This window comes from Archocentrus centrarchus, chromosome 3 (assembly GCF_007364275.1).
Source record: "Archocentrus centrarchus isolate MPI-CPG fArcCen1 chromosome 3, fArcCen1, whole genome shotgun sequence".
Lineage (NCBI taxonomy): Eukaryota > Metazoa > Chordata > Actinopteri > Cichliformes > Cichlidae > Archocentrus > Archocentrus centrarchus.
The window spans coordinates 33,211,081-33,235,777 of record NC_044348.1 but is presented as its reverse complement, the minus strand read 5'-3'; the positions used below and the strand labels follow the sequence as shown (position 1 = coordinate 33,235,777).

Sequence of the window (24,697 nt, the reverse complement as noted above, 5' to 3'; positions counted from 1 at the left end):
CCCCCACAGATATCCGAGAGCCGACACAAATGCAGGATCGGGGGGACAGTATCTCACTTTTATAGCTCGGCTCACATTTACGCTCTTGCTGAGCCGCTCTGTTGACTTTCAGCGGGGAAACGTTTAGATGATTTCATTGCGGGAGCTTAAGTAGCCTCCTGGGAATCGAACCGGTAACGTTGTGTTTGGCAGCGCGCCAATCCCCTATTACTGAAAAGCTACTTTGAATGGTCTCTTCTGAGTTTGATTTATCTGTTGGTGTCATTTTTTTTTTTTTTTTTTTGCCTTTTTATGTTTGGCTCTAAATAAAACAAGAAGGCAACTTGGCTGTTAAGTTTACACACTGTGCTGTTTATTATGGGGCCCGCAGGAGTATTTGGAACGTCATTAATTCTGTTAGTTTTTACAGCCTGCTCAGCTTTACTTACCGACACAGAGCAGTGAAATTTGTGCCCTTGGTAAAGGAATCCATTTGTTTACTAAATTGGGCTTATCTTAAGAAAGTGAGGACATGGTGAAACATTACACCGCTAACCAATTAGTGAGCACCCCCCCCCCACACACACACACACACCTCACAACCCAGTCATCTCTCATTTTCCTCCGTTTCTCACTCTCAACAAAGCAAATTGACAATGTAACGTTTTATGAGGGCAGTCCTGTTTGTGCAGCAACCTTAATTTGCATGGTTAAACAGGCTTATTAGGTTGTGTAACACAAACTGAAGCACCCCCCCCCCCCCCACACACACACACACATCAGATGCATTGAGCATAAGGATTTGAGATTGGCTTTTCCACTGAACACTGTTTGAAATGTGTTTCATTTGGGTTAATCACATTATTAGAGTGTTTATTAGTTTGTTGTTGGCTGTCACTACTTGTGGAGTCCATCAGCATTCACTTGACTGAGCTGGAAGCTGCATTGCAGTATTTTTTTTTTTTCCCCCTTAAAGTGGCATAGAAAGGCTGCTGCATGTCCTCTGAGAAGATAACACTATCGACCTCCTCCTAGATGCCATTTTCAGTTTCATGCAGCATGAAATGGAGCGACTCATTAGCCTGTTTGAATGTCTGGGTGTTCGTCTAACAGGTGTATGTGTGAGCACTGCTGGCATGTGGTAAAAGCGGAAGTGCACGTAGTTTGCGTTTGCAAATGTGCCCATGTTCCCAAATAGTCTCCCAAAAAAACCTGGGAAAAAAAAGCAGAACTGGCCGGGATGGCTGTCTAGCAGCAGGGAGACAGAGAGGCTCATTTGGCCGACGGGCAGTAGCATTCATTAAGATACCATTAAGATACTAAAAAGTTCCCCTCGTTAATCACTCCGCTCATAAAACCCCAAATAAAAGAGCCAGCAAACACCTTTCCCTCTTTCCCAGCCTCCTCTGCTGTGCTTCCTCTTTCCCTGTCTGGCCTATTTAAGTCCGACAGGTTCCATCTGCTTCTATCTTTCTCTTTCGGCTGTTTTACTCATTTTCTCTCTACAACTTTGTCATTTTAGATTAAACCTAACATCACTCAAGTGTGTACACCCATGCACTGCTACTTTCAGGTCTTATTAATGATTCAGTGCCTGAAAGTCTTCACACAGTATATGGCTCTCCCTTTTATTTTATTATAGTTTTTTTTTTTAGCTGCATACAGTATCATTATGCTGGGATCGGTGTGTGTCAGATGCTAGGCATGAATATGTTTGATGGAGTCAACAACACTGCTGATGAGATTTTGGAGTCTGTATTTGAATGGTGGGACACTAATAAGTGCCTTTTGTTTTAAGTGGATTTTGTGAATTGTGTCCATTTAGTGTCTTTGTTATACAGCAGCTGACGAGGCGGTGAAGCTCTGCATCACATACTGGATTTCTATCCTACTTAATTACAGTCTATAGCTTTAGGGTCAGTTTCACCTTGAGCACTGATTAGAAATCAGCTTTCTTCTTCACTATAGTAACCTTTATAATGAGAGAGAGTTACACTCATCACCCCAGATCTGTATCAAAGGTCATGTAGAAGTGTGTGTGTGTATACTGTGATTGCACTTTCCATGTGGAAACATGTTTCTGTCTGGAGCCCTGGTTAAACGCATGCACGGGCGTGTGTATCCGTTACGTGTCAGTGTACTGTATGCATGCAGGTGTCAGTGTTGCATTTACTCCCGGTGTCCCGTGCCGTCCCGTGTTTGACGTTTGTTCTCTGCATGCAGGTTTCCTTCATTCAGAACCTGGTTTTCTGCGTAGAGAGAGCCTACAGGGTACCCGACTATGGAATGTGGGAGCGAGGCAGCAAATACAATAACGGCAGCACTGAGCTGCATTCCAGGTCAGTGAAAAGATAAGCAACACGCAAAAACATCCTCTCCATACGCTCCGTTCTCCTAAAGTTTAAGTTCGCTAAGTCTTTAAAGACCCCAGTTTTAATGCACATCTATGCAGACATTATTAGAGGAGCAGTGCAGTGACTGGCACTGGTGGTTTCTTTGTATTTTAGCTCAAAAATTAAGTCATATTTCTGTGAATACAGACCAAACCCACTCCTTGTTTCACTATAGTTTACATATATTTAACTATGCCAAATGTGTTAGCTAAGAGCTGCCATTTTACACATCCATGCATCCAATTATGCATTAGCATGCATTTGGAGTCATTTTTGTATCTAGCTATTGAATATAAGGCCGATATCCAGTACCTTCCACCACCTCGCCCACTCACGCCTGAGGGAAATATGTGTCTGTTTAGCTAGTAACGAGAGAGAACCAATAGTTAAAAAAACCAATGGTGCTAAAACGCTCCACGGGCCAAGAGGAGCTGTGGGTTCATCATTCCTAGAAAGCCATTTCACATTTGCTCCACGTGTGATATCTATATACCTTTTTATAAATAGGTCTTTCCATCTAACAATAAAGGCTTTATCTAAAGTACTGCATTGGTTTACTTTTTATGCAGCTGCAAATCATATTTTTGTGGACCTTCTGCCTCACTGATGGTTCATGCACAGTGTGGGCAGCTCCATCTTCTTGAAATTAACTACAGAACCTTTAATGATTTTAAACTTTCAGTCATAGGGCTGTGAGGTTTGTTTTTTTAATTCACTAGATTGTGAAATTTTAATGGCTTTTGCTTAGAGAGAAAACATTAACTACAGCAAGAAGGACTCTTTTTTTTTTCTCTCCATATAAATAGCATCAACATCAAGTGAGAAATGTAAAAGCAGTCTATTTACAGCAGGAAGTAGCAGAAATATGTGAACATGTGATGGTTTTCTTTACAGTCAAGTGTGTTTGATCTGATGTGTGTGTATGGGTCGGTGTGTACTGTTGGAAATGTTAAATCAGCACAACTACAGAAATCTCAGTCAGTGAGTGAAGAAGTGGTGCCGGGCGCAACAAACCCCGCCCCCAGCAGGCGTGCTGTCCGTCTCACAAACGTGTCGCTCTCCAAACACTGAATCACAGAGATAACACACGGGCCCATGATTTCCCAAGGTTTAAGAAGTTGAACTAAAATAACTTTGATTTTATAAATGTTTCCATTTTAAATGTATGGATGAGATCAGATTAAATTCACGTAGCCTGCAAATCCAGAATCTGGATCAGATCAGATTGACTTTTAAACCAAATGTAAGCATGAAAAGATGCTTTCAATGACTTAACAAAAAAACTGTCAGCTGCCAGTGCTGCCTTCAGGCTCCTGACATTAAGTTGGTATGAGTCCCCTGGAAGTACTAGTTCTAAAAAACACATAATTAGCAGGTCTCTGTAGATCTTAATGAGGTGCATCACCTCATTAAGAGCCTTAGTGACTTGCAGACGACTCAGTAAGAATCAGGAATAAGAAACGCTAAAATCACAATAAATATAAACCACTGAGAACACTGTTACTTTCTGTGATTGACACTATTATGATAAGAACTAACTTGTCCAAGATTGTTAGCAGATACATTTGTGGTATGAATTTGAACATGCTCGGTCACATCGTTCTTGAGTTATCGCGTTCACAAGAGTTTCAGAAAACTTGACCTTTGACCTTTACCTTGAGGTCAAGGTTGTCGAAATTCGAACTTGGCAGAGATTTTTAGTAGATGCATCTATGGTGTGAATTTGAACATCCTACCTGACATCCTTCTCGGGTTATCACGTTAACAAGAACTTGACCTCTGACCTCGACCCAATTATGGTAAAACTTTAATCAAGTGATCTCGGGGTCAATGGCCATTTTTCATGCAAATTTGATATGAATCAGAGTGGTAGTTTTGCTGTAATATTGTTAAGCAAATAATCCGTCGAGCATACCAAAACAATACGGGGGGGTAATATATGGAAATCTCAGTCATATATTGAATAAAATGTAACGGACCATCTGAATGGTTAACTTCCATGAAGAGTAGATTTCAAACATCGTGTTCAAACATCAGCACCGTTCTTCGCCTGTGTTGAGTTTCTGTGTTTTCCCTAACTGATTTATCATCCAAGGTCAAACCGGCCTCCCTCTCCTCCCTCAGTTTCTTGATAAAGATCCTCAATTTCTGCTGTTGCTTATCTCTGAAAAGCACCTCTTTTTTTTTTTTCTCCCTTTCTCCAACAATCCAGAGCTATTGGCACCCGCCTGCCAAGATGTCTCCAAGAAAAGATAACAAATTCAGTGTTGTCAGGGGCACTGTGTCGTCTCATATTTCTTCCTCTCGTGGCCGTGCTTTGGATTTCCCCAATTAATGAGTTGGCTTATATAGGTAGTTATGCAATAATTTACCATAGTGTATCCAAATACTGAGCAATTCAGACTGGTTCCATGGAAACAGGATCTGTGTGCAGTGGGCAGAAACACATCGATGACTTCATGTGTCCATTTCAAAGTCTTCAGTTTATTTGCTTCTGCGTCCCGACATTCAGACTGATGGAGACTGGATTTTATTTTTAGTTAAATTACTTTTTGGCAAATAGGGATGTCAGATATTCTTAAATATTTTAGTTCAAATCAAAAATCATGTAAGTCAGCTATAAAGTCTTGTCTGCAGTAATTATTGATGTTGCTACTTATTTTGTGGTGATGTTAATCTGATGGCTTTTTAATGGCTTTAGGGGGTCCTGCGTTTGAAGGCTTGGTGTCAGAATTAAGTTTTTAAAATTTTAAGATGTAGATTTGAAATGAATCAAAATTGAAACAAGTGAATATAAATTGGGTCAAAGAATTGTTACATCGCTGCAGCTCTCCTCAACATAAAGCAGCATTTTGGCGTCTTTCCTGCTGATTGTGTTGGTTTTCAGACCCAGATCTTGTAGCTTTGTTCAGCTTCTTATCAAATCTACAGGCAGCTGAAGCTTTCTTCACAGTCATCGTCTTGGTGTTTAAAACTGGATGTGATTGACTGTAAAACTGTACACTCACTGACTAACAAAAAATCCATAGGATTACGACCCTTGGCTTCTTTGGTCTTTGACCTCAGCAGTGATTTTATTTAATTTTTTTCCCAGCTGCTGGTTTTAAGTCATATTGAACACTGAATGATGTCTGAGCTCCATGTCCTCAACACTGATGCCCGGCTTCAAAACACCAAAATGGCCCTCAGCTCACAGGCTTCACAGCGGGCACTTACTAATCACTTGGTGATGTCATGGTGGCTGTGTCCATCTTTAATGCAGCAAAGAGGAGGTGGGGTGTGTGGCTCAGGCACGGATCCACTCACGCGTATAAATCTGGAAAGCAAAGAAAACACAACCCTAACTGAGATATGAACCGCTGCATGTAAACACACCTGTTGTCAGAGTGGCAGAATACTGTTGTACAGTCTGCAGCAATATTTTCGTCATGCGAATCCTTATCTCTCCACCTGTCAACCGAAACGGTTGCATCATCGCTCGGCGCTCATCCTGCATCACTTTTTTTAACCTCCTGGGTTTCCACAAAGCATTAATTCAGTCTATGTGCATGTGAGGTGCTGTCGGGATTTCTGACCACTGCTGTGTGTGCGCGCATGTGCGTTACACAGAACCACTCTCAGCAGAGCTCTTTTAGAGACTAAATTAGCCACCCATCATCTGTATGAATGCTTTTGATATGTCAGCATCTCCGTCGCCAGTCAACATCAAGTTTCCTACATTTCTTTTTCTCTCTCTCTCTCTCCTTTCTGTTCTTTTTTTGGGGGGAGAAATCTTGGTGGGGTAGAAAGAGAAACAAAATGACAGTAAAATTGATTCACATTTAGCCTGCATTGCAATCACAGCAGCCAGCCACTGTGAAATTCACTGTAAGGTTTTTTTCTTTTCTCTCTCTCCTCCCCATCATCCATTATTGAGAGTAGACCACAATCTCAGGAGCCTTCAGCGTTATTGAATCCTAACAGATAGCCATTTAGATGTGATTCAGAATGCTTTTTTTTGGGAGGGGGGGGGACTTGTGACATTTCACTGACACGTTTGGTTTGCATAAACATTTACTGTCTTGCCAATAAATAAAAAAAAACTGACATCTTTATTACCTTTTAGCATTGTTTCAGTGATATTTGCTTATCGTATGTTTTGGTTAATGTTTAAGCTTTCTTGTCTTTCCAGCTCTGTGGGCCTTGCTAAAGCTGCGCTGGAGGCCATCAATGGATTCAACTTGTTTGGAAACCAGGTATTTAAATAAGTCACCGGCTCCTTACACATTTCCACCTCATATGAACTCCAAGACACCGCTGTCTTTGTCTCTTGTCTAATTCTGCCACAGGACAGTCAGATGCATTACAGACAGTTGGACTCGTTACTAAGTCAAACCTGCAGCAGCCCCGTAGATCTTGCTAGATGGGTGCAATGTCACCACCCTGAGCAAAGAATGACCTGACTGAGTTTATAGAAAGCTGCTGCTGTTTTACAAGTAGATGGCATCAGTGTAATTAGTGCTGCTGTCACCGCTGCAGGAATGCCTCTGAGTGGACGACTGACCGGGAGATTCATTTAGCATGTTTGTGTTTGTCTCAGCAAATTGTTTGTGCTTCTGCAGACGTTGATCGATGGCCGCGGCTGATACAGGTTTCCCCCAAATCTTAGAACCTGTTTTTTTTGCTCTTAGTCCATTAGTGAATATGTTTCTTTTATTTCTTTTAGGAGAAGAAAACAGGGACATTCATTACACCTGCTAATGGATTGGAAAATGAAGCCTTCCACTTAGCAAGCTTCCTTTCCTATTATCTTTTCCTCTTATTTTCTCCACTCGGGTATTTGCCAGGAACGGTTTGTCTGGCAGTTCACTCCATTTAAGCTCAGAGTGTTTATCATCTCATCGTATGCGGCTGTTGGGTATTACCGTAAAGTTGTTGTTTGTGTTTTTCTTCTGAGCACCTGCAAAATAAGAGATTTACCCGTGCCTGAAAATGGATTTTGTCATTGAGCTCAAGCTTGTTGAAAGAATCAATTTATAGAGGTGGCTACTTTATGGTCCGTGCTATATGTGGCTTCTGTGTGTGTGTGTGTGTGTGTCTTGTCCCTCTGTAGGAATAGAAGTGCTACAAGCCTTCCAGTTGCTTATTAATGATCTCTATCAATCTTGATGTCTCAGCTGACGCTCATCCCTCAAGCAGCAAATGTAGCTCCCTCCCCTCGACGCCCTAAACCGGAACATTTAGTACATTCTTAACTCTGCTATCACCATTTCCACCATCTGCACACTCTTGCAGCTGTGTAGCACAGTCAGCTTTTGTACTACAAGAAAGGAAACGCATCCTTCATTTTCGAGAAGTTCTGGCCCGACCCCTCACCACGGCCCCCCCTCAGTGTCACGCTGTGGACGCATGATGGAAGCCTCTCGGTGTGACAAATTGAACTGGGCGGATAAAATTGATCTCACACGAGGAGGATCCTTCAGCTTTAAAGCTGGTCTTTAAATTCACAGTGCTGTTTACACATGGCTCTACAATCAAATCCCAGCTGATTCCTCTTTCTGCCGAGGGACCGTCACCTGATTCATACCGTGTCGAGAGCAGGGATCAAGCAGAGCAAAGAACACACCTAACACTTTGATTTATTTCTATATTTTTGTTCCTTAAATGTATTTCATACATATTTCAAATACATGCAAAGCGGTGTCAAGTTTAAAGTGTTTGTTATAGGGTCTTTAAATAATTGATATTCAGTCAATGTTTATAGAAACCAATAAAAATAAGAGTGACATCAGTGGTTTCTGAGGGTTGTGCGCAAACTCAAAGCAGCTGAGAAGTGAGGATAAAATAAAATTTATATTTACAGATATTTACTTTCAAAGACTGCAGGTGAAAGTCGTCTCAGGCCTTTGTTTTTTACTTCGGATCACTCACGAGGACGCTTAGCGATAGATGCACCAGGAACGAGCGGCGCGCCGTTTTCTTGTGTTTAAATCAAAGATTGTTTGAAGAAAATCTTACAAACAGGATCCAAAAAAAAAAAAAAAAAAAGAGACGACCTGTCGCACTGAGGACAAGTGTGGTATAGTTTTACAGAAGCAGAACTGCAGATTATGTCAGTGATTTTTATTTTAAGGCTGTGTGGCGCGTGTGGAGACCCAAATGCAGGACTCAGGAGCAGGAAGTTATAAATGACAAAATAAGCCACTGTTCCAAACAACAGTGAATCAAACAGGGCAGGTTGTTAAACAAAGGAAAACTGACCGGGAACGCTAGGAGCACGGAGGGCACGGGACGAAACACAGCTGCTACGACGACGACAATCTGACAAGAGACAAGGGGAAGACTGAGACCATAAATAGAATACACTAATGAGACACAGGAAGCAAAACTAAACACAAAGGACTGTCAAAATAAAACAGGAAGTGACCAAACAGACTTGCCATATAAGGGGGCCGGCACACAGAGGGAATCTGAAGACATGACTAAACGGGGAAGACAAACACCGGAGACTAGACACAGGAGGGAGAACACGGACACCGGAACACAAGAACAAGGGAATCAGGAACTAAATACTAACAGAAAACTATAACAAATGAAGAACCTAAACCACGAGCAAAACTTAGAAGCACAACCAGAGAAATTAACCAACTATAAAAACATAAAGCACTGAGCAAAAGGCCCAGGACCATGACAGTGCAGTGCATATTTAAACTTTCTTTTTTGTGTAAGTACACAGAAAGAAAGAAATATAAAAATGTTGCAGTTAAAATCCAGTGAGCTCCCAGGACTGTTTGCTTCTGTTTGGAAAAAAAAAAAAGTGAATGAATAAAACAAAAGGAGTGAAATCTAAAAGGCAAAACCTCTAATTTTACAGGCTTGTTTTTGCGTGTTAGTTTGTGTTTTACACTTTGCTTCTATAATACTCCAAAAAGTTTTCTTGTGTGGGCCATTTCACTAACTTGTCACACAACTGCCTACACTGGTGGCCAGCAGTTTATAGCACTATGTAAATTTCTAGAGGAAAGCTTGCTGATTTGACTAAAAGCCCTGGCCAGATGTTTTTTCTTTTTCTTTTTTGCACACTCTGGTAATATTCATACATAATGCATCTGACTTACATTAAAAACTGCTTACAGGTTGAGGGAATTGCTCACTTGGTTTCATATAAGCACTGCTGATGGATGGATGGATGAAGTGGAGTGGAGCAGTTTTTTAGAACCTGAAAAATGGTTTGATTGCTTCCCTCAGTGAGTAAAGAGCACAAAATGCTCCCCCGTCCTCTCCTGGAAGTGTTTAAGTGCTCTGGATGGACAAACTGCTTCGTGGTGGTAGTGCTTCATTTTTGCACAGGGAGACTTTTGAAGTGATAGGATGACTCGCTGTTGTTTAAGCACTCCCACACTGTACTTCAATAACATGAGCAATCCAAATATATCTGCCTGGTTTTACAGCAAAACAGTGTTTTGATGTGTGGAGGTGTAATACCCGAGGCTTTAAAGCCAAGTCATTTTAAGCATCTGCAGCTATTTGGCTAAATGAAGGCCCTCTGCATGTTTGTGCCTGTTTATCAGTTTGCACCTATAGAACAGGAGCCTATACATTACTGCGGTACCTGTGAAGCACGAATGGTTGAGCTGTAATTGAGATGTTTTTTTGTTTTATTTGTTTTTATGCAGGGCTGCTCGTGGTCTGTGATATTTGTGGATCTGGATGCTCACAACAGGAACAGGCAGACCCTCTGCTCTCTGCTACCCAGAGAGTCTCGCTCCCATGTGAGTACATCAGTCGACCGTAGACTAAAGTAACAACAAAACGCACAGGCATACAGATTTAACGTAAAGCTGCGAGTCATAAAAGTCAGAAATGAAACATGCAGTGGAGGGCTTTTCTTCTAAAATTTAGACGATATTATCAGTTTCGTATCTTAAAGACCTCATGGTGCCGTTTACTCTCAGAGTGCTGGCTTTCTTGTGGTTCCAAAAGGAGAATGAATGGGAGGCAGCGCCTTCAACTATCAATCCACTCTCCTGTGGAACCACCCACAGTTTGGATTCAAGAGACAGACACCCACTCTGCTTTCAAAATTTTTGATAAATCTTCTGTCATGTGTCCCTGAACCATCCCTTATAAGCTCAGCCTGCTGGTGGACTGTCCGTTGTATGCCACCACTGCATGTCAGCTTTTCTCAGCTCTTTCCCACAGTTTGCTTTTTGTCCTTAGCTCCTTTTTTTTTTTTTTCCCCTCTTCTTTCACCTCACTCACAACCTCCACCCCGGTTCTGCTGGAAGTCCTGTTAAAAGGGAGTTCTCTCTTCCCACCATTGCTTGTTTCATAGAGGATCATCTCATTGTTGTAGTTATCTGTAATATTGTAAATATGTAAATAGGTAAAGACCTATAACTGTTGTTGCAAATGTAATCAGATTCAGCCATTGTATTGAAAGCTTATAAACATTATTTTAATCCTTACAGTCAGTAGTACACAATCACAATCTCCAGAGATACTGTACTGGTACTGCACATACTGTAGCTGTATGAACATTTTCCATTTCTTCTTCTACTACTTTTTAAAAATTTTTTTTAAATATCTCAACTATTAACAACTACAGAGAAATTTTGAACTGCCTGGCAGACATGAACAGTCAGAGCAAAAAAACCAAAGAAAGAAGAGCTTCACGCTGCCGTGCTCCCACAGTGTTCTACTGATAAATGCCACGCAGTGTTTTGATCAATAAAAAGGTGATCGAGTGCACGCATCTTTTTAAATGAAGTTTATTCAAAAAATTTTAAAAATATATTTTGATTTTTTTCTTGTCTAAATTCATCATATCAGAGCAAAAATATTGTTTAAATGTAGCATTTTGTCTGTGAACTGATCTCCTTGTTCTTAGAAATATTTCCACAGTGTAATGCAAACGTGTGCAGCTGTGTGCATAATCTCTACCAAATAGTAGCCTGTCATGTATATGTCAGATACCTAAAAGGTTAACTGCACACGCACATGCACTCATGCCAGTATGTCGGTGGATATTTCCCTCATGGTGCAGTTATTGCACTGCCCTTACCTGAACTATTGATGCCAAGAAATGGCAAAAGTAAAAAAAAAAAGCTCAAAGAAGAAAACACTTCTCTCCAACACTCGCAGGCACTGAAATGATCACATCTTTGTGTGTGCCAGATATGTAAGGCAGACTAGTCACCATCAGCCTGGGAGAAAATGAGTGGAGTTAGACGATCAGTCTAGCATTTATAGACACAGGAGACTGAGGGAGTGCAGGAGACAGCGAGAGACCAACACTGGGCAGGATTATGTCATGATACACAAGATATCAGTATATCATCAGTGTGTCATGTAATATGTCAAAAGATTGAAATCCAGGATTCAATTCCAGACACATTCAGTGCAGTACTGCACGGGGGGGGGGGTGTCGCAAGCCGATATCATTTCTCAGCTGCAGCAGCTGAGGATGTTAGCAGATGCAACAAGAAGTTAAAGAATATAAATGAACGGGACGAGACGGAGCTGCACCTGCTCCTCTGTGAGCTGCAGAGATATGTGCAAAGGATAAAAAAAGGGAACGCGCTACAAAGCAGAGCAGCAGAAATCAAAACTGAACAGAAATCCCGTCCTTAAGCGTGCTGACAAGCAAGCTCACAGTCACGTCACGCAGTTACTTTATAGACTTCAGTGCTTAGACAGAAGAGTCCACAGGATATGAAAGCAAGGCTTTTGAGTTTTCACTGCATTCTATTAATAAACTTTAAATATTCATAACTGTTTGCAGTGAAGCTGGGACGTAATAGATTTCATTTCCCTTGCTTAATAGAGTAAACCAAACAATAAAATAGGACTATTAGATGCTCAGTCACAGTGGTTTGTCAAGCCTGATAACAAGATTCATTCCTAATAGTTTGTATGTAAATGCAGTCAGATCCTGCTGTAGTGTTTTATTTATAAACCGACACTCTGACTCCTAAACTGCTTAAGGGCATCCACGCATGTTTAGTACTTCGTTCTGTAGAACATATGGATGCAAATGTAAATGGTATTAGCTCCCCTCACATTAGGCTCATAAATAAATGACAGAGAGGTGCAGTTCCTTTGAAAATGTTTTTTTTATATTTCTGCAACTGAAAATGGCAGATTTTCACGTAAACCCTAAAAAAATCTCAGAAAAGTGAAATGAAAATATCACGGTTGGTAATTATTTAATCTGAAAATGTCAGAATAGATATTTAGATAACAAATGTGGCGCAGGCTTCGTGATTGTTTTCTCTCTGGCAGAACACAGACGCGGCCTTGCTTCCAACCATCAGCTATCCTTCGTTTGCGGTGGATGATGACGCTCTTTACACTCAGACGCTCGACAAGATTGTCCGCAAGCTCCGCGGCAAATATGGCTTCAAACGCTTCCTGCGTGATGGCTACCGCACCGCGAACGAAGACAAGAATCGCCGCTACTACAAACCTGCTGAAATGAAGGTTTGTTCTGACGTTTTCTTTCATTCTTTGACCCCTTTTTGCTTTCAGAGCTGCCTTAATGGGACCGAGTCAACAAGGTGATGGAAACACAGGTGATGGTGACCCACTCCAGTTCAGACTGGAGTGGGACCCAGAGTGGTCTTCTGCTACTGTCACTGCTTTAAGCTTTGACATATTGTGCGTTCAGAGATCCTCTTCTGCAGAAGAGGATCTCTGAACGCACAGTTCTGAGTTACTGTTGCCGTACTATTAGCTTTAATTAGTTTTGTCATTCTCAGCAGACTTCTGGCATCAACAGGGCATTTTTGCCCAGAGGACTGCTGCTCACTGGATATTCTCTCTTTTTTTGGATCATTCTCTGTCAGCCCCAGAGATGTAGATCAGCAGTCTCTGAAATAGTCAAACCAGCCGATCTGGCAACAACAGCCACATTCAGAGTCACTCAAATCCCCTTTCTTCCCCCAGACTGACCCTCAGTTTGAATTTCAGCTGGTCGTCTTGACCGTGTCACATGCATTAAACTGCTGCCATGTGATTGGCTAATTAGATGGTTCCATTAATGAGCTGTTTGTACATCCATATTATGACAAGAATGACTCAACTAAGTAAAGAAGAACAACAGTCCATCATTACTTTAAGAAATGAAGGTCAGTCAATCTGAAAAATTTCAAGAACTTTGAAACTATCCTCAAGTTCAGTTGCAAAGACCATCAAACGTTATGATGAAACTGGCTCTCATCAGGACCGCTCCAGGAAAGGAAGACCAAGAGTTTCCTCTGTTGCTCAGGATCAGTTCATCAGAGTTACCAGCCTCAGAGACTGCAAGTTAACAGCAGCCCAGATAAGAGTCCACCTAAATGCTTCAGAGTTCAAGTAGCACACACATCTCAACATCAACTGTTCACAGAAGACTGTGAATCTGGACTTCATGGTCGAATTGCTGCAAAGACGCCACTTCTAAGGAAGAAGAACAAGAGGAAGGAATGAACATCAGACCAGTGAAATCTGTCTTTTGGTTGATGAGTCCAAATTTGAGATTTTTGGTTCCAAACACCATCATGTCTTTGTAAGATGCAGAAAAGGTCAGCAGATGGTTCCTGCATGTGTAGTTCCCACCAAGAAGTATGCAGGAGGACGTTTGATGGTATCGGGGTGCTTTGCTGGTGACACTGTTGGTGATTTATTCAAAACCCAAGGCATGGCCAGCACGGCTACCACAGCATTCTGCAGCAACATGCCATTCCATCTGGTTTGTGCTTAGTGGGACCATCATTTGTTTTGCAGCAGGACAATGACCCCAAACACACCTCCAGGCTCTGTAGGGGCTATTTGACCAAGAAACAGGGTGATGGAGTGCTGCGTCAGATGACCTGGCCTCCACAGTCACCTGATCTAAAACCCAACTGAGATGGTTTGGGATGAGTTGGAGCGCAGAGTGAAGGCAAAGCAGCCAACAGGTGCTCAGCACCTCTGGGAACTCCTTCAAGACTGCTGGAAAACCATTTCAGGTGACGACCTCATGAAGCTGATTGAGAGAATGCTGAGAGTGCAAAGCTGTGATCAAAGCAAAAGGAGCCGACTTTGAAGAATCTAAAATCTAAAACACATTAAATCTGAGACACATAGTCTGGATGACTTCGGTATTCATTTATGAGGTAGGAAAAAACTAAAAATAAATAAAAACATTGAATGAGAAGATGTGTCCAGACCTTTGACTGGTACTGTATGTGTTTATATGTACGTATATAAGTGATGCTAACCCTGAGAAACACAGTTTGCAATCCATCAAATGTGGAAAAGTTCAGCTTGAAAGTGCTTGACATTTCAAAAGTTTTTGAAATTCATAATCCTGCAAAGGTTTTATCCTTTTATGATAATGCTTAGAGATCTGCCTGCGACTTAGCCTCTCTCATTCCAAGTATTCTAATCCCCAGGTATTTCACCCCAAATCTTAGCGTGCATGTGTGTGTGTGTGTGTGCTGGCTGTGCGGCTGAGTCAGTGTGTATGCTCATGCATATACACCTATGTGAATGACCGGGCATTCATTTTCCTCTCGTGAACCCCCTGTGATCCTGGCAAAATGACAGCGCAGTCACTTCAGAATCAGCTCTGTGAGCGTAGCACGAGTGAATCACAGGCTGGACTCTTAATGCTAAACAAATCATTACTTTAGCTGGAGAACTAACCTGCCAGAATTAATGAGCTCTGAGAGGCAGATGGAGAAGAAAGCAGATATCTGTGAGTTCAGAGTCTGATGCTGGCCGTGAAACACTGAATGACTCCTTCAAGATGTCTAATCAGTTCTACCTGCTAGAGTTTCCTGTAATCAAAGAATCATCTGATGGTAAAATCATTCATTAATTACATCGATCATTCTTTAAAAGATTGTTTGAGTCATCAGTTTGTGGTGACAAAAGGTGGGGCTGAGGAAAAATGATTTACAAAGGCACCGATGATGGAAGTGCTCGCTTGATATGTCAGAGTGGGCACTCACGGGACCCCAACTCTGAACCACTTTGAAATGAGCTTTGTTTAATCCTGCGGCTAATAGGATACAAAGACTCTAAAGACTCTAAGGCTAAGAATTATCAAACGATGGTTAATGCCTCGGTTCCTTCAGGCTGCGTCCTGCCCCGAGTTCGACCAGCAGTCAGACAGATTAGTTGTGGAAGGCACTGTTACCAGTTTCATAATGTAAAAACCCATGATCGCTTCTGCTGCCATTTCCCTTCCATCTACTAATGATCAGATATTTACTACTACACTGGCGAACGCTGTAAGAATCCAGTTATATAAGAGGAAATAGTGCCAGATGGTTATTGCACCATGCACTAAATATTATCTGAAAATGAGCTCTGTGTAGTAATGAATCTCTCTGCTGTTGATTTGGTTTTTTTTAATGAATTAAAAAAAAATAGGGATTTGCCAGTTTTAGAGGTGTAGCTGATTAAGTGTTTCAAATATAGTAGAAAATTAATAAGTAAAATGTCACCTCCTTTGAGGGATAAGCCATCTCAGAGAGAAAGGAAATGCGGTGTGTCTGACACAGTTTGAGTTTTATCTGGAGAAAGGAAATCACAGGTGGGCCAGGTTCCCCCGCACAAGACACTGACTAAAGTTGTTGTTGGTGTTTAAGAGAGAATTCACAGCAGGGCAGACGTCTCTGCTCCCTGTCTGTTTACCATTGACAGAGAGCAGCGGCAGCAGCCTGTGTGATAGACAGTTTTAGCAATCAGTCGAGCTGCTCAAGCACAAAACACCAGGGATCCCTGTCTGTTTATAGCCTCAACGGGCCAAAAAGCACAGGCCTCATTGGGTGACTGCCTCAGCTCTCCTGTTCTCTGGTACTCTCTCCCCGTGCCACCAAGTACACCCTCCCCTGCTTCGCTCTCTCTGCGCACTCTGCTCCTGCCTTTCATTTTTTTTTTTTTCTTCCTCATCCCTCTTTAACCACCTGATAGCTTCTGCTGCTTCTAGTTTTTGGTGAAATATGCAACTTGAGGCCGTGCATATCTACACAATCACAGAGTGCCGACATTTAAAGAAGCACATTCATACAAACGAGAGTGTCCGCTCAGTGAAAAGCACCCTGTGTGTGTGTGTGTGTGTGTGTGTGTGTGTGTGTCAGCTCAACCAGGCATTTGTTATTGCATTAGGATGTCTGTTATCTTCCATCAGCACAGAGATTATTGAAAAAGATGAGGTACAAAGATAGTCAGAACTAATTACATTTATAGATAGAGGGACTAAAATACACACCCATGCACACACACACACCCATGCACACACACACACCCATGAACACACACACACCCATGCACACACACACACCCATGAACACACACACACCCATGCACACACACACACCCATGAACACACACACGCACATACACACAGACATGTGCACACATGTATTTTGTATTGATGGATTTTTAAAGAGGCTAATAAAATTCTGCTGCTTGTTTGATCTTTTTACAAACTGACCTTGATTTGTCGTGTTTATCCAGATTTGGTGACTAAAGTGGGTTATTGTGTAGTGACAGTGTTTTGTATTGAGCCTCTTTGGTCGAGGGCGCTGTAAACTAAACACGATGAGATTGAATTACTAGAATGAAAAACTCTCTGCTTAACTTTGACTGTTCTACGTGTGACTTCTAACTGAATGGCTTAAAGTGTGTGTGTGTGTGTGTGTGTGTGTGTGTGTGTGTGTGTGTGTGTGTGTGTGTGTGTGTGTGTGTGTGTGTGTAAGATGGAGTACACATAGATGTAGTCTAGCTGAGCTTCAGAGAATAATCCAGGAAGTGATGGTGTCAATTCCAGTGTTTATTTGGGAATGTTCCATCTAGCTGCTGCTACTCGCTGCCTTTCATTTATTTACATCAGTCTGACAGCAAAGTGTTTATGAGCTGAGAGATTTAATTAAATTAAAAAAAAAAGAATCAATTGGACAAATATGCTTTGATAAGTATTTAAAAAAATGGTGCAAATCATATGCCATGGCCTACAAAGCCACTAGTTCTTACCCATGGGAACAGCCGTGGGTGATATTTTTGCATTTAATTTGTCAAAACAGGAAATGAGGGAGTCTTTTGGAAAAAATTATGTTCATCTCAAACTAGACAAATGTGTGCCAAGGGCTTTGAAGCTGTTTTGGAGGCCAAGCATCTTACCAAAATGACTTGGGTTAGTCTGTTCCAGCCGACACAAGAGCTGTCACTCAAACTTTGTAGCACACTAAACAGCTGGACCAAAAGCAGGCAGCCTGCTGCACGTTTGGGGTGAGAAAGTGGATCAGTCCCAGGATTTTGATTTGCGATTTAGCTTGAATTCACAAGCAGAACTATCATGAAATCCATCTGTTTAACATGAGCCATAAACGGTTTGAATTAAAAGAAATTATGCTGTGGGGACATTGTGCCGGCACAGTTTGGGTTCACGTGACCTCTTAGAGGGAAGCCTCACTACAAACGATGCAGAGTTGTGACTGATCACCTTTGTTCTGTGATGGAGCGTTTCTGTTGTGATGGGAGTGCTCTCTTACAATGAATGCTACAACTTCCATCCTTAAAACAGTCAATTGGGGAATATTCAGTAGTCACATTTTCTGTGGGCCAGTATGACGCTGCAATAGATCCCACCCAAAGTTGCCGTACTCAGCTAAGGTTCAGCTGTATTTTGGTGTTAGTTGCATGTCACTGGTCTTATTTCTTACTGTACAGGAGTGAATTATCATTTTCAGCTTTCTGGATCATTAGGAATCCTCCCTGAATTGTGGCCAACCTTTGGTATATGACATCCTCATAAGGTCAGACACATATGTGAATATTGTCCCTATCTCGCCATGGTAAAGAATCCCTCTACAAATCCAGATCACGATCCGGATCACCACCAAAATGTAAACAATTGTTCCACGCAGCACCCCCAAAAGCTCCTGAGATTTTCATCAAAATCCTTTCGTAATTGTTTGAGTAATCCTGAAATACGTGACTATTGTCCTCATCTCACAATGATAACGAACCCTTTTAAAAATTCCTGGATGCAGATCGTGATCTGGATCACCACTAAGATTTAATTAAAGGTTCTTGTGCCAACAACTCCAGAAATGTTCATTGAAATCTGTTCATAATTTTTTTAGTTATTCTGGTAACAGACAGACCTAAAACATAACCTCGCTCCACCTACCGGCGGGCGAAGTAATTATGTATGATCCGTCAGTCCCATTTGTAACACACGCTGCATTTATTAGTTGGACCTTTGTGGGACCAGATAAGACGGGCATATTTAGTGCAGAGCATCTGTCAGTCACCAGAATTGAATTTCTCCAAACGGGTTCTTGGAATGAATCAGTGGTGCAGGACCACATCACTAAGGCAGCTAAATTAACAAGTGTCACATTTCTTATGACCTCATGCTTTCAGCTTCAGGTGATGTAAACCTGCTGTGAACCAAACAATGTAAACTGGCCTAGAGCTCATTTTTGTAAGTTAATCACAGACGTGAGCCGGTGTTTATGCTGTTATACTGTAACCATCTTGTACTTTGTTATAGTCAGTTACACTTTGTTACATGTGTGTGTTTTGCCATATGGAAGAGCCCAGGATGTCATGGTCATTTTAAGCTCTTAAGTGCTTGTTGCTGCTAGGTTATAAATAATGTCTTATTCAGTGTTAGACTGTAAAAGACTGCCATCATTTACAATATCTACATCTGAGGCCCCGCCCCTTTTTTAGAGTCTGGTTATTCAGTGAGAGAGAAGTGACGAGTCTCCAGTAAAACTCAGGTCCAGCTCTCTCTGTGTCCGTGCATCATAAACCTAAAATTTCACACCTTCAAATGTCCTCAAAACAAACAGTCAAGCTTTGAATTAAAAAAATGACCTTGTGACGGACTTGGATTACTTTTCTCTGTGCTGACAGTTTTCATTCAAAATGTCACATCCTCTATATCTTCTCTGTGCCGTACGTTCCATATTCAGTGCTGCTCAAATTCAGCCATCGGCTGCTTTAAACTTCCCGAGCCTCTCTTCTCTTTGTGAAATGGAAAAGCAATAATTCCTCCTCCCTCTGTCTGTCTTTCTCCAGCTTTTTGATGGGATCGAGTGCGAGTTTCCCATATTTTTCATCTACATGATGATTGACGGTAAGCCTTGTTCTATCCATTGCTGCTGTTATGGTGCCTCAAGTGGGTCATTGCCGAGATAGAAGGCAGACTTATAGCGTTTGACAGGAAATTACATTTTGGTCTTTCCCTGTTTTAGAGGACTTGGATACACAGTCTTAAAAGATGTGACTTTTTTTTTTTCTTTAAATTTGTTGGTGAATCTCAGTGAATGGGCAGAAATAAATGAAAGAGGCGAGTTTTTCGTAAACTTTTTTTTAAAAATATAATATGCCACTGATTTCTCTCAGGACTAACAGACGGCGTGAAGGGCCTGTTGCCCTACACTATGTGAAGCTGTGCCTCTTCATGAGCCCCGCTCAAAAACTCAGATGGCAGTTAAACTGACCCAGACAGACAGATCAATAATAAACAAGCCTCTACAATAAAATGCACTTAAAAAAAAAAATCTTGTGTACCTACTAAAATATTTTAGTGGTGGCACCTCAAGATTTTTCAGTACATTGTAAACCTGCAGTGTTGCTTTGCTGTCATTTTGCTTGACTCACTGCGCGCGTGTGTGTGTGTGTGTGTGTGTGTGTGTGTTGTAGGGGTGTTCAGAGGAAATAAGGCCCAGGTCAAAGAATACGAGGAACTCCTTGAACCCGTCATCTTCCGGTCTTATGAGGGTGAGTAACCAACGTGCACCCGCGCAAACACAGAGACCGATGAACGAGGGGAAAGCGATGAACCCCAAAAACACGCACGTATAGCTTCGTCTCATCTGGCATATTAAATTGGTTCATTTTGGTACTTTTAATTCTCTTTCTACTCTCTTCCCCCCTCTGGCAACGAAAAACTTTCTCTTATTAAATCAGTTTTACATATTCATACGCCACACAGTGAGGTTCACAGGGGTGTTACATCCAAGTGAACTCAGCCTTTCCCCCATGAGCAAAGAGCCCGGCTCATACGTTCACCTGCACCCATTGCTGCGAGGGCACACAGTTAAATGATAGGGATGTCAAGTGCTCTGTGTTTCTATTCATCTGTTCATAATAGATTGGAAATAATTGGAGTGCAGAAAGGATAATGATGTGAAACAGAGCTGACTTAAGTTACGCTCAAAGTCTCTGCAGAGCTCTTTGTACTGGTTCTGTATAAATTAACAAAACTCCAGAAGTTAATTGGCTGGATTTTAGAGGATAACACAAAGGGAGTGTTTTCTCCTTTACTGTTAATACTCATTAAAAGTGTAAATCCACAAATGCACTTTGTGCTGTCAGACTCTGCCATTGTGTCTTTTGCTGGTTTACCCAACCTCCCAGGAGTCAGGGGCTCCTATTGTTTTGATGATGCATAAGGCCCTGCAGGGTTCAGCTTCTGGAAACACACTAATATATTGTGATGAAATTTGGGGGGCATCAACTACAAAGTGTGCTAGCGTTTAAGTCAGTATTTCTGGTAGATTCAAACTGGACCACATAGTATATGTATATATTTACACATACATTTCTGTGTAGCCAGTAGGCAAATTATGTATCTGTATGTCACTACTAGTGGATGCAAAATATTTAGTTCTGTAGTTATCTGTAGATAAAATGTTAGCATGCTAGAGTGCTAAATTGATTTTTAGGATGAAGCTAAAAGCACAGGGGCGTCTAAATACAGTCTCACAGAGTCTCACACAGCCATTCTAATGATCTGGTTTGCCTTTTTGTCCAAATTTGAAAGGTTGCTGTTGTACTGCTATCCTTCATTGTGTACTACACAACATGTAACTAACTGGAGTTGCTAGTACTGCTACAAAAATGATCCTTCACCAGCTTCCAACCCATATGTGCTGCCTGTTGTCTCGACGTGAAGTCTCTTTATCTTTGCAGTGGTGGGGAATTGATTTCTCAGATCTGTGTAATAAGTTTGTTACTTTCATACTGCCACAATAAAATGTGTGAATTGCAACAAATTAAAAAATACAGCTGTGGCTGAGATACAGCTATTTAGGGAAGGTTGGTGGTTTGAGCCCAGGCTCCTCCAGTCTGCATGTCAAAGTGTCCACAGGAAAGATAATGAACCCCAAATGCATCCATTATTGTGGTTGTGTGTGTGTGTGTGTGTGTGACTGATAAAGCACTTAAAGGCATAGACTAAAGCACTGTATTAATGTGTGAGTGGATGTGGCTTGTAGTAAAAAGTACTTTGATTGCTCAGTTGGAGTAGAAAAGCACTACATAAATACCAGTTTATTTGGCACCAAGTTGCCGTGGTCTTCATCAGCATTCAGGCACACACACACGTTTCAGTAGAAACTGCTAGTTTCATTAAATGTATTACTGTAAAGCATGAGATTCATGTGTTAGCCCATGCTAAGATATAAAGCTGTTTAGAACAACAGTGGCTCACCACTGCAGCGTTACTGCCCTGCACATTTTATGAACTGAATAACTAGTGTAGATTATTTTTGCTTATAGACACTTGTCCGGAGAAGATCCTGCCTGTATGCACACACATCTTACACGTCTTGTCTCTCATGCCAGGCCACGCCATAATCCCTAAGTACTACTATGTACCGGCTGACTTTGTGGAGGCAGAGCAGAACAAGCATGGGAGCCAGAAGCGTTTCCCTAGCAACTGTGGCCGTGACGGGAAAGTCTTCCTGTGGGGTCAGGCCCTGTACAACATCGCCAAGCTGCTGGGTATGTCTGTGTGTCTGTTTGCTTTAGTTTGTTGACTTGAATCGGTGCATTCATTCAGTGCACTCTGATATCAGGCTGCAAGTTTGTGAATAACTCAGAACTAATGTGACCTCAGGGGTGAGATTTATTATCCCACACTGTGAGTGTGAGACCACAGTTTTCCATTATTATTTAATTTTAGTAAATGTTCCTTAATACTTGACATGACATGAGTGTGAGAGCAAAGTATTTGTGTGGCCTTTCTTTGAATTCATTTTTCTGCATATACACTTGGTTCCTTGCCTATAGGGGTGTGTCAGTTTCCCACTATATTCCCATTCATGTTAATGGTATTCATATCTATCTTTTGTGGTATGTTTGTGTGCATTCACATTCCAGCGGATGAGCTGATCAGCCCCAAAGATATTGATCCCATCCAACGCTATGTGCCGCGTCAGGACCAGCGCAACGTCAGCATGCGGTACTCCAACCAGGTGAGCTTTACTGTGACTGTATCTGACGGTCATCAGTCAGCGCTCATCTACAGACAACCGAGTGCTTCTTGGAAACTTATACTGACTCCCTGCAAATACGGCTGAAATCAGAGCATTTGAAGAGCTTTTAGCCTATAAAGTAATTGCATCTTACACATGACGACAATCATAACCCACTGGTTATTTTATTCTAGATGTCAAGTGGCCGCAAGTGGATTTTGTAGAGGCAGAGAGTGGGCAGCAAGTGGATTGCCCACTCGGCATGAAAAAAAAAGCGGACGTCTATATTTGTAATTTCTATAGTCTGTGAAGGGAGTAAAACTCAGAGGTGGAAATGTGAGCAGCTGTAATGAAAATTCAAAAGCTTGCTGATTGCATTACAGTTCTGTCACACTCATTAAGAGAGCTTTTGCTGGTTGGTATTAATAAGACTGACTGTTGACGCTGTTCTCCGCGATCAGCTTCTTCTCTTCTTTAAACGTGTGCATTTGTTCACATATCAAACACACGTTGTTTTTGTTGTTTTTATCAGGCTTATTTCTGTATTCTTTACATAAGCTGCTCCCGAGTTATTCCTGGCATTTTAGAACAACAAACACCTGCATCAGAGGTGCATAAACAAAAAGGTGGTTGGTGGGTGGAGGTGGTATTTAAAAAAAAAAAAAAAAAAAAAGGAAAGAAAAGAAAAGCGAGGTCCTCACTAAAATCACTCTTGTTTCGTGCCCACGCGTTCACTTTTCAAACTGAGCTGCGTTTATGCTTGAATCAAGAGAATTATGATTGATGATAGTGAGCAAAACTATTGGGTGGAACTCATACTGAATCACAACACAGCCTGATTATGGTCTTTAAAAATGGGTTGCACATGTACTGCACGTGCACTGGACTGCTCTAATCACGCGTTACTGAAAAGGAGACTCCTAAACTAAGCCGCACTGTTTGCTTCGGTATCAGCGGTCTTATAAATAACCAGGAGGTTGTGGGAGAACCACTGCATCACTTCGGCTACGCTGACATGTAGTTCCATATTTGAGGAGACTTCCATAAGCTATGGCCTCGCCTGTTGTGCAGCTACATGTGTAATACCAAGTATACACCCACCCATATCCAGCCTTAAAACATCCCCACTGCTCAGTCCTGCTTACCACTTTTTGTTATTCATGTGTGGTAAAGTTTTAATTTCCATTCATCCATCAACATCTAAACAAGCGGAAGCTCCTGCATCTTATTTTACCTTGCCAAGGGCCAGGCTCGCAGACGAGGATTAAACCCAGTCAATTTTCTCCACAAACTCCCTCTCTGAATGGCAATCATGTCTGAGGTTTAATTCTGTATCTGAGATGGCCGGCAGCTCTGAGGATCACACAGATGAAGGGTAGAGATACATGCACACCAGACTGATTTTCATTCTCTTTGCCGCACAGCATCCTATTCTGTTGCCGTATGTTGAATTTTGTTTTTGAAGCCAGGTCTATAAGACGATGCTAGAACAAGGCACACGGGAGAGGACACATCCTCAGAGGTATGATGAACACTAGACAGGATCAAATAGGTTGCCTGGAAAAAGATCAGCAGACAGAACAAAGACAGAGAGAAACAAACAGAGAGCCAGAAATGGAAAAGATCGTGTCAGCCAGGAGAAAATCATTTGTGGGGAGAGAGATTTTGAGAGGCAAATATTTGCGTCTAAGAGGTAGGTACGTGTATATTTTTAACTCAACGAAGGCCACACTTACTGAAAGGTTTTGACATTTTCCAGCTCTGTAAAGACATAACTCATCACCTCTCAGTGCTGAATAATTGTAAAAAGAAGTGCGAGGAAGCTTTAGCTCTTTCAGCTTCTCTTGCTAACTACTTTAAAAGGTTAAAAGGTTTAGTCCACATGGGGTCTTTTATTATGAAAACTGACCCGGGGCTTTATGCTGTTCATGTGCCTCCTGCTCTCCTCATCTGCTCTGTGCAGCATGGCATGGGTTCTGTCAAAAATTAAGCATGTATTTTTAATCATATAGCGCCAGAAGCTGCTTTTAGCTTTCCGAAACATGCAGCAGAATCACGAGTATTGACTGAAGCAAACACGATCAGTTCCAGCAGCCA

The 24,697-nt window shown here is 41.7% G+C and overlaps 1 protein-coding gene across 3 annotated transcripts in view; it reads left to right on the top strand.

The window, feature by feature from the left end:
* phkb (phosphorylase kinase, beta) overlaps positions 1-24,697 on the top strand; it is a 96,598-nt gene that overhangs the window by 26,167 nt on the left and 45,734 nt on the right. For all 3 annotated transcript variants that reach the window (XM_030719353.1, XM_030719336.1, XM_030719345.1), the window contains 8 exons: positions 2,203-2,318; positions 6,544-6,607; positions 10,028-10,123; positions 12,636-12,833; positions 19,416-19,473; positions 20,043-20,120; positions 21,969-22,127; positions 22,506-22,600. In XM_030719353.1, the coding sequence (XP_030575213.1) occupies positions 2,203-2,318; positions 6,544-6,607; positions 10,028-10,123; positions 12,636-12,833; positions 19,416-19,473; positions 20,043-20,120; positions 21,969-22,127; positions 22,506-22,600 (864 nt within the window). The remainder of the gene's footprint in view (positions 1-2,202; positions 2,319-6,543; positions 6,608-10,027; positions 10,124-12,635; positions 12,834-19,415; positions 19,474-20,042; positions 20,121-21,968; positions 22,128-22,505; positions 22,601-24,697) is intronic.